This window comes from Anabrus simplex, chromosome 6, assembly GCF_040414725.1.
Source record: "Anabrus simplex isolate iqAnaSimp1 chromosome 6, ASM4041472v1, whole genome shotgun sequence".
NCBI lineage: Eukaryota > Metazoa > Arthropoda > Insecta > Orthoptera > Tettigoniidae > Anabrus > Anabrus simplex.
Genome location: NC_090270.1, coordinates 90,836,238 through 90,853,390, shown reverse-complemented (window position 1 = coordinate 90,853,390; position 17,153 = coordinate 90,836,238). Strand labels below are relative to the sequence as shown.

At 39.9% G+C, this 17,153-nt stretch overlaps 1 protein-coding gene across 1 annotated transcript in view; it reads right to left on the bottom strand.

Moving 5' to 3' along the window:
* The window catches only part of LOC136876122 ((E3-independent) E2 ubiquitin-conjugating enzyme UBE2O), a 322,520-nt gene that overhangs the window by 106,427 nt on the left and 198,940 nt on the right, over nt 1–17,153 (bottom strand). Inside the window, exon 9 of the mRNA XM_067149804.2 lies at nt 11,084–11,246. Within this exon, the coding sequence (XP_067005905.2) occupies nt 11,084–11,246 (163 nt within the window). The remainder of the gene's footprint in view (nt 1–11,083; nt 11,247–17,153) is intronic.

The window sequence follows — 17,153 nt, the reverse complement described above, 5'->3', positions numbered from 1 at the left end:
TTCAACCATTCACGATACACCCTGGACACGGTTGATCTTGTGAAGCCGAATTCCCACACCACTTCCGAAATCGCACTTCCCATCTGTCCAGCACCAACCACCATACCCTATTCGAATGGTGTCAGCTAACGACGACATTCCATGTTACACCTGTCACATGCACAGCCACTGGTCACAAGGAGTCCTATACAACTGCCGCTGGCACAGGGGGCGTGTGGTGCGCAGACAACACACCTGCGCATCAGTGCTTCACTATCCCATGACATTTGTTCAGTCAGTGTAGTCACTCTTTTCATTCTAGCACACCCATATCATTTAGCGATTTCTGAATCAGGAAATGGTTTGCAAAACAAAGCCACCGTATTGTCGGCACACTTTACAGGCAGGTTGCATTCTACGATGAGTGACGTAAATAAAGCCTCGGCATTCACCACAGGATTTACATCTTGGTTTTTACATGAACAATTCAGTTTCCGGTTTCTTTATACACACTGGACACTCTCCTTATGCAGGGGGGTGTCTTCTCGCATCGCGCTCACTTGTTTCTCTCCCTGGCCGCCTTCTGCGTGACGTCACATGGTATGAAGACAGCACTCGCCTGTCCTGATGACCAAACATGTGTTTCTACTACCGATCTTTCCAGTTAGTTCTGCTTTATGCTTTGGTCTGGTGTGAACATGTGCAGTGTAATGAGTGGAAACGTAAAAAGTCGTATTTATTGTACTGCGGCACAGTGTTGTAATTACGGATTTAAATGTACCGGTGTTATGTATCACAGGCTCCCAAAAAATGACGAGTTAAAGGGTTTGTGGATTTCTCTCTGTAAGCGAACTGATAAGTTTAATCCGGACAATTCTCGTGTGTGTTCTGTTCATTTCCTTCCAACAGATTACAAGCGAGATATAAAAAATGAGCTTTTAGGTTTGCCCACCAAGAAAATACTACACCCAGATGCTGTACCAACTCAATTTATTCCCAACTGGTGTGGAGGTTTTACTGCGGAAGGACCTAGTACAAGTGAAACTACGTCACAGGTATGTTTTTTTTTACTTCCATATCCCAAACCAAACCCCATGGCACAACAGCCCTGGAAGGGCCTTGGCCTACCAAGCGACCGCTGTTCAGCCTGAAGACCTGCAGATTACGAGGTGTTGTGTGGTCAGCACGACGAATTCTCTCAACTGTTATCCTTGGCTCTCGAGACCATTTACTCACATATCTGTCCTCTAATCTAATGGTATAAGCTGCTTTGAAAACTTTGGCCTAGTGGTGTCCAGAACACTGTTCTAAAACACGTATGTATTCGCATTCCACAGGTCTCCGCTGAACGAGATATACGACACAAAGGCTAAAATATCAGAAAACGGGCGATGTACTCTCACTACATTATTCCCTAAGAAGAGGAAACTCGAATAGTCAACTATTACTGACAGAATTGAAGATAATAAGGACGAAGAAATAGAAAAACTTCAAAGACACGTTGAAGCATTAAAAGGGAAGCATGCTGCTACGTTGGCGATGCTGAAAGCTACAAAAGACACGTTTAAAAAATGTACATGTCTAAGGTACCGGTATGTCTTATTAGTCACTAGACGACCATCACCACCCAAAGTGACACAAAATGTTATCAGAAAAACGGAAGAGAAAATACCGTCAAAATGTTTTACACCAGAACAGATACAGTGTCTCGTAAGTGCGAAATAAAAGAGCGAAATGGTCCTCAGAAGACATTACGGGAGGCTTATGCGTACCATAGAAAGAGAAACACACTTTTACCTGCTAGATCAACATTGCAGAAGTGGATAGAAAAACTAAAAAGCAGAACTGGTATTTTTGAAGGAAGTGCTTGGTTTCTTAAAGTCTCGTGCAGTAAATTTTCGAGGACTAGAAAAATATGCTGTCCTGAGTTTTGATGAGATTAATATTGACTCTCGTATTTGTTATGATTCAACGAATGATGTAATAATGAGTCCCTACAGGAGCGCCTTTGTAGTCATGGACCATGGTTCGAGGTTTGTTTTCTCGATGGAAACAACCTGTGTATTATCACTTCTGCAGGACATTATTACAAACATTGAAGCTTGCCACATTAATGTGGTTGCCGTAACATGTGATATGGGAAGAAAAAACGCTAAAGTGCGGAAAGAGCTGCATTTAAATATGGCCAACACTTTCTTTTATAATCCCGTGGGTTTTCTGTGATGTGGCTCAAGTTTTTGATGAACCACTTCTTAGATGAAGGTCTTGTGCTGCCCGACGGAACTAAAGCAAGTTGTCGTTTGATACAAGAATTGTTTGCACACCAAAGTGGGGATCTAACATCAACGTATCATATTCAATGATGTTCACCTGAGTGCAACTGGACGTTCTCGTCAAAATGTACGATTAGTCCCACAGCTGTTTTCTCAGCGTGCTGTTAAGGCAGTTAAATACTTCCTGCATAAAGACCAAGAAAGTGAGGTCTTCGAGTTGGTTAATGACTTATTCGATTTATTAAATACTAGAATCCCCAAGGACCATAAATCTCCACTCAGAAGTGGCTAGGGACTTAATTTTCACAGCCAAGAAAGGACCCTGAAAAGATTTCTGGACATTAACTCCCAAGTAACAGTTGGAAAAAGAAACAGTCTACTACCTTTTCAGAAGGGATTTGTAATTTCAAGTAAGTCATTACTGAAAAGTCCAAGGTATTTCTTACATACTAACATTGTTTGGAGAACTTTTTCTCTCGTATTTGTGAACTTTTTATAACAACCCAACTCCATTTGAAGTGAGAAATCAAATTAGGTTGCTGTTATTGTCAGGAAATGCTAATTCAATTCCTTTATCTGGAAGCATGTCGGTCAGGGAAAACTTCAATGGCCCATCAACGAGTCTTGTGGAGCCTGAGTCCGAAGAAAATTTAAAGGACTTTGTCACAAATGAGCTGTGCATTGACATTCTTGACGAGTCTTCAGAGACTGAAATGTTTGTCCAGGACGTTGAAACAGAGTTGTTAAGGGAGGAGAGTTCTAGTCAATTGATACGAGGGGAGGATGTCACCCAAAATTCCCTAAAAACCTCGTGGGTTACGTGGCTTTCAAGTGTCGCTCGATTGATGAAACTCTTAGTGCCACAAGGAGAGACCTGTGACTGGATTTCGGTTATTTCCAAAGGGGGCCTCACACATCCTAGTCATGAGTGATTACGAAACATAGCCCAGTTCAAAACGATATTTGGTGTGTTTCACAGTGACTGTATCCAGATGCAAAATTGTAATGTAAACTCTTATTTCTATTCTACTTCCTTATGTGCCATCTTGTAGCAACGGTTGGTGGTCAACAAGGCGATCTTGAATTTGGATGCAGTGACACAGAACAGACATCGTGTCCAACCCATACCAGTCTACGAGGTTCTTCATCCATAGAATTCGTCGTCTATCAGGACTCCTATGTCCTTCTCTTCTTCCTTCTATAACAAGCTGCAGGATTCTGTACTTATCATTCCACATTATATGGCCGAAGTATTCCAGCTTCCACCTTTTAATGGTCAGCATGACTTCAGTCTTCTTTCCAAGTCGATCCAACACCTCAGAATCCAAGATTCTGTCTGTCCACGAAATGCAAAGCATATGTCTGTACACCCACATTTCGAATGCTTCCAGTCTTCTGCAGAGGGCTTGAGTAAGTGTCCAGCCTTCCATTCCATAAGGTAACATGGGAAAGATGTAGGCACAGGCCAGACGGAGCCTTAGCTTTAGCTGTAGGTTGCGGCTGTTGAGCAGTTTCTTCATCTGCATGAAGATGCTTCTCGCATGTTCAATACGGACCCGTATTTCTTGGCCGCAGTCCCATTTTTGGTTGAGGTAACATCCTAGATACTGGTATTGGTGAACCGTAGCGATGGGTTCATTGTCGAGAGTGAGCTGCACATTGACATCTTGCCGTTTACTGACGACCATGAACTGGGTTTTCTTAATGTTTATCTTCAGTCCTTTGTTGTTGCAAGCAACATTCACTTTGTTCAATAATACTTGAAGCTCTTCTGCGTTGTCTGCTAGCAATACCATGTCGTCAGCATAACATAGGTTGTTTAGACGCTCTCCGTTGATAATGATGCCTATGGTAGACGGTTCTTCCAGAACTTCTGCAAGGATAGCCTCTGAGTAAATGTTGAAGAGTACAGGAGATAATACGTAGCCTTATCGAACGCCACGGCGGATGTCTATTTCTTCTGACAGGTTTTCCTCAATCTTGACTGCTGCTTTCTGACCCCAGTACAAGTTGGCAATAATCCGAAAATCACAGTCAAGTCCGATGTTCTGCAGAATTTCCATCAACTTCCTGTGCTGGACTTTGTCAAATGCCTTTTCGTAGTCTATAAAACATGCATAGACATCCTTGTTCATTTCCAAGCAACGTTGGACAAATACTTAAATACAGAAAAGTGCATCTCTAGTCCCAAGACCATTCCTGAATCCCAACTGTGTTTCAGTTATCATTATACTAGCCGTACCTTTCGCTAGGTCTTAAAAATTAAAAGCCGAATTCTTTTGATAATCCACCCAACCTCTCTGGCTTTTTCCCAGATACTTGAGACTGAGACCAGCACTTTCAATTAATTTAGCCTAGTTTTACGACCGGATGCCTTTCCTGTCGTCAAACTTATGTGGAAGTATGTTTTCACTAATGCCTGTTTCGGTGTGTGTTTTTTTTTTTAACAAGTTGCTTTACGTCGCATTGACAAAGATGTCTTATAGTGACGATGGAGCAGGAAAGGACACCGGCCGTGGTCTTAGTTAAGGTACAGCCCTAGCATTTGCCTGGTGTAGAAATGGGAAACCACGGAAAACCATCTTCAGGGCTGCCAGCAGTGAGGTTCAAACCCACTATCTCCCGAATACTGGATACTGGCCGCAATCAAGCGAATGGAACTATTGAACTTGGAGTGGTGATTTGTCGTTTGATGTGTGTAAAAACGAACAAAAATACACAGCCCCCGAGCTACGTGGATTAAGGGACGCGATTAAAATTCCCTGACAGCCGGTCCTCTAAAATGAGTACTACTACCACTACTACTACTACTACTACTACTACTACTATTCCTACTTACAATTTGCTCTACGTTACACCAACACAGATATGTCTTATGGTGGCGGTGGGGTAGGAAAGGGCTAGGAATTGGAAGGAAGCGGCCGTGGCCTTAATTAAGGTACAGCCATCTTGAGGGCTGCCAATATTGGGGTTCGAACCCACCGAATGCAAGCTCACAACGACGCACTCCAAACCCCACGGCCAACTCGCCCGGTACTACTACTACCACTACTACTACTACTAATAATAATAATAATAATAACAATAATAATAATAATAATATTTGTTTTACGCCCCTCTCCCTGAAACAAGGGTGAGTATGCTGAACATTCAGCCAAAGCACCCGACGCAGAGGATAACATAGCAACCTGCATGTTTTTTTAAGGTTTAGGAAATGAGAAACTGTAATTGTGGAATGAAAGTGACAAAGGCCAAAGCAACGCAAGAATTTATAAGAACTACATATTTAAATAACTTGTGGCCATTGATGTTTGATATGTTTTATATATTTATTATATACAACCCCTGCTGGCGGAAGCGGTAGAATGCATCTGCAGAAGGTGGTGGTGGTTCTGATTACTCTTTTAAGAAGAAGTATAACTGAACAACCATCTTTTGTTACCTCTAGCAAGAAGGAAGAAATGGAAGATGCCCAACACTTCTAAAAATGAAGGTATCGGCCATACAAGGGGAAAGGCCATGAAGGGCGAGAAAATGAAAGACTCCCTAGAACTTGTAAGAGTCAAAAAAGAACAAGAGTTGACCAAGGAATGACGTATAGTAAGGGTGAAGGAAGTGGAAGCAATGCCAGACTCAATAAAGGGAACCATGGTCGCCAACTCACACTCCCAAGTTGAAGATTCCCTGATCCCTTTTTAATCGCCTTTTACGAGAGGTTTGGATACGATGGATGCCACCCCTGTGGGTGGGGGTGATAGAATAACATCCATGGCATCTCCTGCCTGTCGTAAAAGGCAACGAAAATGGGAACCAGGGGGACTCAAGTTGGGAGCATGTGTTGGCGACCACGGTTCATTAAGCTGAGTATGACATTGTTTCCACTTAATAGTGTCAGGCTCTTCACATTCAACTTTCTTATATGACCTCTCTTGGTCAATTTTTGTTATTTTCCTACACGGTTTGCAAGGGCTAGGGAGTCTTTCATTTTCACCCCCTTCATGGTCCTTCGCTTTCTTTTGCCGATACCTTCATTCGCAGTGTCAGACCTCTTCTATGTTCTTTCTGATTAATATTAATAGAGGATGGTTAATAGAGGAGAGCTGTACTTCCTCTAACAATACCATCACCACGCTTTTTCTACAAACAAAGTCACTTAATGCAAGTTACAAGTGCATTACTTTCTTTGCCTTTATTACTCGTACTTTTCCCTTCTATCTTCTACATTTTGTTTCTTTAAAAACAATTAATCATTACATTGAAATACTTATTAACATAAGCATTAAAACAATCCTTACATATGTAAAGCTCATTTGGCTTGCCAACCATATGACTTCGAAAAGTTTGCAATGCCGTAATTGCTGCAATTATAAACTGTACAAGTGACGGCAGCCATAATACTTGCATTAGTAAACTGCAATTAAACTATTTAGTGAAACACGCTAATAAATAATTATAAACACGCCAGTGCGCCAAGAATCATACAAGTGGCAATGTGCTATTAAATTGTTCTTCACACCAAGCCATGCAGGTAGCAGCACTATCGACTTTCTCGCTGGAAACGCCAAACTGTTTGGTATTGGTGTATTAAAGTATTTGACCTAAGCCGTCTTCTAGGATTATTCCAGTTGAGTAGATTTTGTTGAATAGCTCTGTCAGAATATTGATAGCATTGTCATCCAGGTGTGTGAGGCGTTCTGCATGCACTTCATTCACGTCCAGGGCCCTTTCTATTCTTTGTTTGGCAGATGACACGCCTCACCTCGTCCTTCAAAATGGCAGGGCCTGTGTTCGCCTCGTTCACACCATGTTCATTAGGTCGATCATCGTTGAACAGTTCTTCTACATATGACTTCCAGACCCTGAGTTTGTCAGTGATGTCAATCACAATGCGGTTGTTCTTATCCAACAGAACATGACACCCTCTATTATGATATAACCCAAGGCACACCTTTATTTTTTGTGTAGATTAAAAGTGTCATTCTTTTGCTGCAGGAATTCTACCTCTTAACATCTTTTTGTCATCCACTGTTCTTTTGCAGCCACAATCTTCCTCTTAATTTCTTTGTGTACTTGGTTGTATTTATTTATCGCTCGGTTTTTCCATTTCCGCCGCTCATCCGTGAGTTCCAGTATCCCATCAGTCATCCATGGTTGTTTCTTGATCTTTTTATCACGTGTTAAATGTTGTTCCCTGTGCCTGTGAGAATCTGTTTCATTTCTGTCCACAAGACTTCTATACCTATATCAAAGTTCTTCATCTTATCAAAACCTTTCGATAGGTCATGTTGAATCCTCTTACGAATCTTTTCATTCTTGATCTTGCTGATGTCTATCCTGGCAGGTCTCATGGCCTTACGAGTTGTCTTGAGGCGCAGTTGGATGCATGCTACCACAGGGTTATGGTCTGATCCGATGTTTGTTCCAGGATAGGTTTCAACTGATTTGAAACTGTTGTGGAAGCGCTGGTTCACCAGAATGAAATCTATCTGGTTTCAGACGATGTGTTCTGCGGTACCTTGAGGCGACTTCCAGGTGTAGAGTCGCCTGGCTGGTAGTTCGAACCAAGTATTAAGCATGAAAAGATGTTCTTCCTGGCTGAACTGCACTAGCCAACTGCCCCACTCATTTCTTAAAGTCCAGACCCAATTATCCGACCATGTTACTGACTGCCTTTTCCTATCTTCGCACTGAAGTCTTTGAGAATGATGTTCATCTCATGATTTTTGTGATGTCCAACACACTTTTGACCTCACTGTAGAATTCCTCCACCTCAACATCATCTTTGTCAGCTGTGGGTGCGTACACTTGTATGATGTTGACATTAACTGGACTGGCCTGGAGCTGCAGTAGGGCTAGTCTGTCCGAGTATGGTAAAAAGTTTTACACGGCACGGTTTATAGCTTGCAACACGATAACAGCCAACCCTTGACGGTGATTGGTGTCATCATTTCCAGCATAGTACACAGTGTGCTGGCCTACAGTACACTGTCCTGAACCTGGCCAACGCATCTCGCTGATTCCCAGGATGTCTAAGTGCATCCTCTTCATTTCATGGATGGTATTACCAATCCTTCCTATTTCAAACATACTTCTTGCATTCCATGTCGCAGTCTTGATAGCTGATCCAGAGATTCTAAGTGCCCTCTGACCAGTCAATATGAAAATAATCACTTGTAACATCTAAGGTCTACCGGGGACTGAGGGCCGTGTTTCTTGCGTTTTCAGCCATGTCGATTGTATTAGGAATAATTCATAATGCGGTGGTTTTCCGTTGCCTTCCGCATCATAGTATCACATCCGTACTGCTGTTCCAGCTCCGCATGCGACTATCTGATCTTGAGCCCTTTTGGCACGTGAAGTCCTCTTTGGCCTCAAGTCAGTTCTGTTGAAGCTGCAGCCCTCCAACAAGATGGGTTCCAGTGGCATTTCCTCCACTGAGGGCCATCACCCTCCCTGGGGGCAGTTCCTCTGCCCGAAGCCGTCGACGCCCCCACGGGAGCCAGGTTAATTAACCGCCGCCTGACATTTGGCATGGAGTCGCTGGCTGCATGGTCTACTCCGTTACCATGGCAGGAGAACCTGGCCAGACAGATTTATTTCTATTATGAAGTTAAAACTTCCAGTATTTATTAGGATATGGCATTTAAATGCCAAGAATAAGGAGGTAGCACTGAGAAAATATGCCAATAAGAAGGCTAAGTTTTGAGCTGGTTCATCAACTAAATTAAGTCTCCTGACAGGTAAGTTTAAATATTTTAATACAATTCCATAAAGATGTCGATATGATGCACATTTTCCTATGCCATTTTATCTAAATGTTTACTTCATCAGGAAAGAAATTAATCATCTTGAGCTGCATGACAAAATTTTATTTCTTATCATATTATATCTCATGTATTTGATAGTTGTTCTAGCTGCTCAGCATGTGACGAAATTTAACGTATTTTCACGCAGCTTGCTTTAAAATCTACTGGAAGTACCGGTACTTATCGAAGTGGACTATAACAGATTATTTTTTGATGAAAGGTTGGGAAGATGTTTCACAGTTGTAATAATTAACAGGCTTGCTGTACTGCACTGCCACTGTGTACCCTATCTGCTATCCTTCATACCGTGTGACGTCATAGCACTCCAGCCAATGGGAGCTTCAACCGCTGGAGTAGCCTACCTAGTAGTGTAGGTACCTTGCTCCTTATATTTGTTTCTTCACTTGCACATGTTTGAGTATATTGCACTTCCTGCCATGTGCAACTGAAAAATCATATAGTACGAAATGTCCCTTCCTGGACTCAAACATGGAAAATCTTCCCTATAAACACTTTTAAACACTGCATCATTTCTGCTTTGACATTTTGAGCAACAAATAATTAAAACATACAAAATAGAAGCATTCCTACAGGACGTAATGTGAGTACTGACGCAGGTCCTGCTGCAGGTAGATGTCTATGGCGTGCCACTTTAGAAGTTAGGTTACTTCCTTGTGACTTTTATTTCCTATTATTAAGCTATTTGACTGTATTATAGACCAATATTATTATAGACCCCAATACTGCCCCTCCAGTTGTGGTTATTTATAACTACTATCGAGCAGCCATTCTCAGCCATATAGATTGAACAAGGAAATGGGCGGGAGTTTAAAATAATACAAAAATGACTGTGCTCTCAATATTGGGGGATAGGTCTGGGAGATCGGGAGAAACGACGAAAAACCGGGAGTCACTTGCTTACAACGTGCTAAAAACCATGGAAAGTCTTGGGATATTACCAAAGTGGTCCAAATATAAGATGGGGATTTTTACATTAAAATGTCCTTATAAAAAACACAATCATTTTATATGTGCAGTATCATTTTCAACCTCTACAGGCTTGTGCAGCAGCTGAGCTCAAGGCCAGGAACAAACTGAAATTTCATGAGTTTTGATTACTTATTTCGTTTCCAATTTGTGGCTTGTGATTAGAGAATCGAATATAATGCATTCGATAATTTTTGAGAATCGATACTTGCACCTGAAATCATATTCTAAAGTACAACATGATCATTAAAGGTTGAGTAGGCCTAATGGTAATTTATTTCACTGTAATATCGCGCTTATCGTGAAATAAATGAATTTCGCTTTAAAATGGCCTTATCGCTTTAATTCGCAAACATAATATCCATATTTTCTTAACCAGAAACATATGATTCGTAAAGATATCGCAAAATCGCTTCAAAACAAGACTTACAGAAACTTACTGATGCTGGCAACCAAATAACACAGGAAAATGATTTTTTTTTTTTAAGAAAAGATTTCACAATCGTGTTAGGCACTTTGTTATTGGATGAGCTTTATTTTATTAGAGAACTAAAAAACTACTTGTGATTGATTGTTGCTTGCCTTGGTGCTGCTTAGTAGCATTGTTTGATGAGCTTTGCTGATCAAAGTTGCTGACCTGAAACGTTTTCAGGGGAAAGTGACTAAGATTCCCCAGTGAAACTGAATCTGAAGTATTCAGATCCGTAACTCATGTAATTTATACACAAGATTTTTGTTTTTTCTATGGTCCCTCCAAGAGATGGAGAATTGAGGCTCTGCTGTATTCTGTATAAAAGCTACAGGCATTCCTCACTCTCAGGTATTTATCTCTTCAGAGCAATATTATTTCCAGAGACACAATACAACTTTATTTTCTTACAAATATCTCACGAGAAAAACTGTGTTACCTTACTTTTCAGAGCCCTCTTACATTTTTATCGATAAGTCTTCATATTATTTACTTAAAACTATCATTGTCGTATGGTACTGCAATGTTATTTTGTAAACTGAGTATTTACCAAGTATCTTACTACTCACTTTTCCTTCAGGATAGTTATCCAGCACCTGCCCTGCAGTGCAATTAGCATCCTCCCCTTCAAAGTTGGCCACCCTGATAACAACAGTACCAGGTCTGTACTGAAAATCAGGGTGATCCTTCAGGTCGTATACACTGACCTCACTTTGCTCCAACATTGTAGGTCTGCAACAAAAATACCAGATAAGACACAAATATTCTTAACCAATATTACAAAACAGACTAAATCAACTGTGATAGTACATATATCACACCCTCGCACTGTATGTAGAAGTTAGAGATGTTACTGTCAGTATTCGATTTATTATTATTATTATTATTATTATTATTATTATTATTATTATTATTATTATTATTATTATTATTATTATTATTATTATTATCAGTATTTCATTTGTATATTTTGTCATTTATATTTGTAAGCTGGGAGATATCCGCATATGTAGTATGAGTAATTTGTTTTGCACGAGTGGGAGAACATTGCTATCTTGGACTCGGGTAATTCGTATGACTCATGCGGACATCCCAGTGTCTTATGAAATGTGTTTGTTGATGTTATTGTAATAGGAAAGTTCTATGACTCATGTGATATACCCCAGCATTTGTTTATGTCTTGGGTGCATGAAAAAGTTGAGGGCAACCCTTAATGGTGGATCACTCATGATTGGCTGGCAAGGACCAATCCAGACGTATCATCTGACAGGAAGGGAGAAGCGGATGTTGATATAAACTTCGACATCAGTACGGAAGTGAACCACTTCAGACACTCGGTGTGGACAAGAAGGACAACTGACACACTGTACGGGAAGGAAGTGGTGCTGATACGCGGTACTGGAGTGACACGGCTGAAATGGACTGGACTTCAAACGTTCATGGAACGTAGTCTTGTTATATTCGTGGAAAGTGGCTGATCGACAAACTGTGGAGTGATTATGCATTAAGTATTCTAGCACTTGTGGCGGCCTGGCATTATATGTTGGTGAAAGCTATCTCAGACTTTCCATAATTTATGTTCAGGATGGATAAGCATGTGTTGCTCAAATGTATATCTTTGTAACAAGTGTTAAAGTCTGTGAACACAGTATTACGAGGTACAGTATCTGTGTGATGTTAGAAGTGCTGATTATGAGAATTGGCAAGCAGTATTGATACAGACACAGTGAAGGGTATTTATCTACATGTATGTACATTGTTCGTCGGACTATCTACAAATGGTAGTTTAGTTCTCGCTTTCATTTTCCCACTGTTTTCTTTGTTGTTGTTGTTGTAAATACGGAGTCTTCCAGCAATATTTTCTGTGTGTATTATATGTATAATTTTGTGTGTTGATGGGGCACATGCACGGATTTTGTTAAGAATATAGTTAGCTATTTTAGAATCAGTGGAGTTATTGATGAACCTAGGTGCAGTTCCTACCTATTTAGTCATTTTCAGGAGGTTAGGCAAGGCCTGCAGCAGATGTACCAGTACGCAGCATTATGTACACGCCCTGGGATATAAAGTTTATCATGCTCTATCAAAATTCAAGGGATCCATTCTGGTGAACTCTGGCGCCCATACTACGGACATTTCGGTTCATTATGTTTATTAATTTTATTAAGTTTTTGAGTAATTTTATTTATATATTCTTATTCATGATTTTATTTATTGGTAGTCATCAAAATAGTTACACAACCACCAATAAATTGCAGAAAGTAGATAGAAGAATCATCAGGACAATCATCAATGAGAAACACCAAGTTGATGGCCAATGGAGATTATTACCTAATGAAGTGGTATATCAGGAAAGCAAATCAATAATAGATACAATCCAGAAAAGGAGAACTGCCTTTTTTTTTTTTTTTTTTTTGTCATATATTCAGACTGCCAGAAACCCGATTAATGAAGCAGTTATTTAGTTACTTCTGGAAAAACAAAACAAAGAACACCTGGTTCACAGAGATCATAAATGATTTAGAGGAATTAAATTTATCAATGCTCCAAATTGAAGGCAGAGAAGAGAAGAGAAGAGAATTCTAAGGAACATGGAAAACCAAACAGATTCAAACTCGTAACATTTGAACGAAGGAAGTACACCATTACTGACAACCAAAGGGCAGCCAGGTCCGACAGGATGAAGAAATTTTGGGAGCGGAAGAAGAAGAAAAGCTCACTATTTAATACTATTAGACTTTAATGTGACTAATTAAAGTGATCCAATCGGGGCATAAACTAGGTAATAATAATAATAATAATAATAATAATAATAATAATAATAATAATAATAATAATAATAATAATAATAATAATAATAATAATACTTACAAAGCAGATGAGTAAAATAACCTTTTACATGATGTCACTCATTAGTAGGGGTCCTGCGGTATTCATTTTTTTAAAATATTGTGTTATTTTTACTGGGAGATGTGCATGAAATACTTCAAAACTATCAAAAAAAGTTCTTCTGAAAATGCTAGCTTCATCAACCAATGTTAAAAATTCGATAACGGGGTGTTAGTTAACACCTTGTTAAGATTTTAATGTGGCGTTATAGGAATTGCATTTCACAGAATACTATAACAAGCTGGTTAACTAACGTGGCGTTAACATTAATGATCAAGTCAGCAGTGTGTAGCATTAACCCTGACAGTAACACGTCTATAAATATCGCTTTAGTTACACCACACGTTTCGAAGACGTGTCACTCAAAGCCTATTATTTAAAGTTACATTAAAGTTACCAGATGGAATGAACAAGGAATAAAGGTGGTGGAGGGGATAACTCTCCCCTCCTTAAGAGGAATAGATGGCATTCATTCGCACAACACGTCAGAAAAACGTATGGTGTTACTGTCAGGGTTAACATCATTTCGCTCTTCTGAACAGTGCCGGGCATAATGTTATTCGTTTGTCACTTTTTTCCTGTACTCTTTTTGCACAGAATAAGAGGTTCCATTTGAAATACCTGTACGACAACCTAAGAAAGAAGGGCAAAAAATAAAAACATTTTCGAAGAACGAATTGGAACGGTCCAAGACCAGAGGTGGTATATTTATTCCAGCATTTAAATAGATGACTTTGAAGATTATTGCATTAATCATCGAAGTTGAGCCTCTTCTTAATGACAACTTGTGATGCAGAATATCACAATATCAGAATTTTATTAACTGGACATATCATTAATAATTACAGCAGCACAATCATATTAGAAATTAAGCCTATCAGGTTATACAAGGTGTAGGCTACATGTGATTATGATACCCCTTCCTTTGAATTTATATTTTAATACAAAATGTCATGTTTGCTACATGTTAGTAAGTTAATGGAATATTAATATAATACCTATCTCTTCTTGGTTTTAAAGCATTCTTGTTATTGTGCGAGATGTCTCTTTTGTATTATAATTCACAGGTTTTTAAGCTGAATTTCATTAACTGGACGCATCATTAATAACTACAGTAGCACAATCATATTAGAAATTAGGCCTACCCAGTTATACATGGTGTAGGCTACATTTAATTATGATCCCACTTCCTTTGAATTTATATTTCAATACAAAATGCAATGTTTGTTACATGTTAATAGGTTAATGGAATATCAGTATAATATCTATCTCCCTCTTCTATGAAATGATGCTTCGGTTTTAAAGCATTCCTGTTATTGTGTGAGATACGTCTTTCGTATTACCATTCACAGGATTTTAAGCTGAATTTTATTAACTGGACACACATCATTAATAATTACAGTAGCACAATCATATCAGAAATTAGGCTTACCAGATTATACATGGTATAGGCTGCATTTGCTTATGGTCTCCCTTCCTTTGCAATTTATATTTCAACTCAAATACAACTTAGTCCTTAAATCCACAGCTTTCAAACACCTTCCCAGGTCAGCCAAGACATGAAGATGTCCCAACCCCATCCCAGGGGAGTTCCAACTGGACCACGTAGCCATTAGCAGAAGGAGCAGCCAGGAGATACAGCAGAACCTCGATGCATCATTCCCTGAACTGTCGTTTTCCCGTATCCGTTGTTCAATTTATTCGGTCCCAAAAATGTTCCATATAAACCAATGTTAAATTCCCCCACATCTATTGTTCCTCTAACTATCGTTTTATCGCATTGATCGTCAAAAAAAATATTTGTCCTCGGCCATAATTTTCCACCATAGATCAATTGTACGTAAGAAAAATATACGCAAAAGTTTTTGAATTTAAAGGGACAGCTGAATACTCTAGCATATAATAGCGGCAACCTATTACGCGAGAATGTACGAGCGATCATGAGTTGCTAGTCGTGAGCAAGGATCTCGTAGGCTGGAGTGCTGTGCACAGGTTATTCACGTGCAACATCACTACGAGCCTCCTCGTGCCAACGCATCTCCTCGACCCACTAACCGGCCCCTAGACGTATTCTTATTTACAAGAATTAAAATGGAGGCACTTTAAAACTCAAATTTGCCACCATTTTCTGTGTTACTATTGGCTGGCTAGGGTCGCCAGCTTCGTTGAAAATGAGAAAATCGCGCAGTTTAAAACAGTCACGGCATACACCGGGTTCGTTTTAATTAGTCACAGGGTTATTAATCGCGTCGTACCTTGTGCTGTGTGTGGGATGCTAGAGGCCTGTTGACCACTCTGTTGCGCCCTGCCCAGCTGTTACAACCTGGACCAATAATCTTTTCACTACATAGCTTGGTCTTGAAACTAATTCCTAAGTTGGCAGCATCAATTAGCCCGCTGTAACATCGTCTGAGGCGTGCCATGTTGAATTTCTAACCTCGTCCGTACCATGCCATGTGGGACCTTTAACCTATCGTTCGTGAAGGGTCTACGGAATCTTTACCAAAATACAGGTTATTGCCGTAATATCCACGTATATAATTAATTTGGTATAAGAGAACTGACCTTGAAGGTTTTCCAATTATTATGAGATTAAGGTAAAGTAAAACGAAACGGCATAAAAGTCGTGCTTATTATTTTCATCGCGTATATCATGATTGCAATATTATGATACCGTTATGTATATTATGAGCTTGTCCGGCTCCATGGCTAAATGGTTAGCACGTGTTGGCCTTCAGTTCAAGGGGTCACGATTTGGTCGGGGATTTTAACTTTCGTTGGTTAATTCTGACAGTTCGGGGGCTGTGTGTGTGCACCGATTTATGCATTAGGATTCACCTTAGGTAGAACCGCATTTTTATAAGCGCGTAGATCGCCTACCACGCCACAACTGTAATGATCTGCACCCGACTTTGGAGGCATTATTATCATTATCATTATTATTATTATTATTATTTGATGAAAAATGCCCAAATACAGTATCCGTATTTTATTATTTTGCTTTCCCCCTATTATATGTCACCCGCATCCATCGTCATTTTCCCCCTCCCCCTTGAAAAACGATGTAATGATGTTTTACTGCACTGTCAAAAGTACTCAGGAGTGCCGACATCGACTCAGATTAAAATTGATTTCAACCCACACACAAGGAACAAATGTAACAACAGCAACAAGTCAAGAATTTCAAGATTCAACCAAACCAAGGTGAGAGACAATGACGACTTCAACACAAAACGAGAACAAAAATGACTGGCCACAACTACAGAAGCAACTGACAAAATACGGTGGCTGCAACTATCCCAGCCAATCAGAAGGAACAAATACCCATGGTGGACAACAGCATGTGCAAGGCAATTGAACACAGGCAAGTATGGCTCAAATGGAACTATAATAATCTTAACAACCAGGAAAATCACAGCCAGAATTATCAGAATCTCTAAGAGGCAGAACAACAAGGAGATAATCAACCAAGTGGAGAAAGACTTCCGGAGGAACACCACCAGAGACCTCTACCGGCATTTTAAATCCCAGACACACCCCTACTTAGCCCCAACACTTGAACTCTGGGGACCAGACGGAAAGTTGAAACTGAAAAATAAGGATTGCACCACAGCCCTAGCAGAGAATTTCAATAACCTCTTCAGCTCAGAGAAACCTGACAGAAACTACACTTCAAACCCAAGAATGCTTACTAAGGAGGAAATTCCGGAAGATCATTCCAGAACTCAAATCTAACAGAGCAGCAGACAA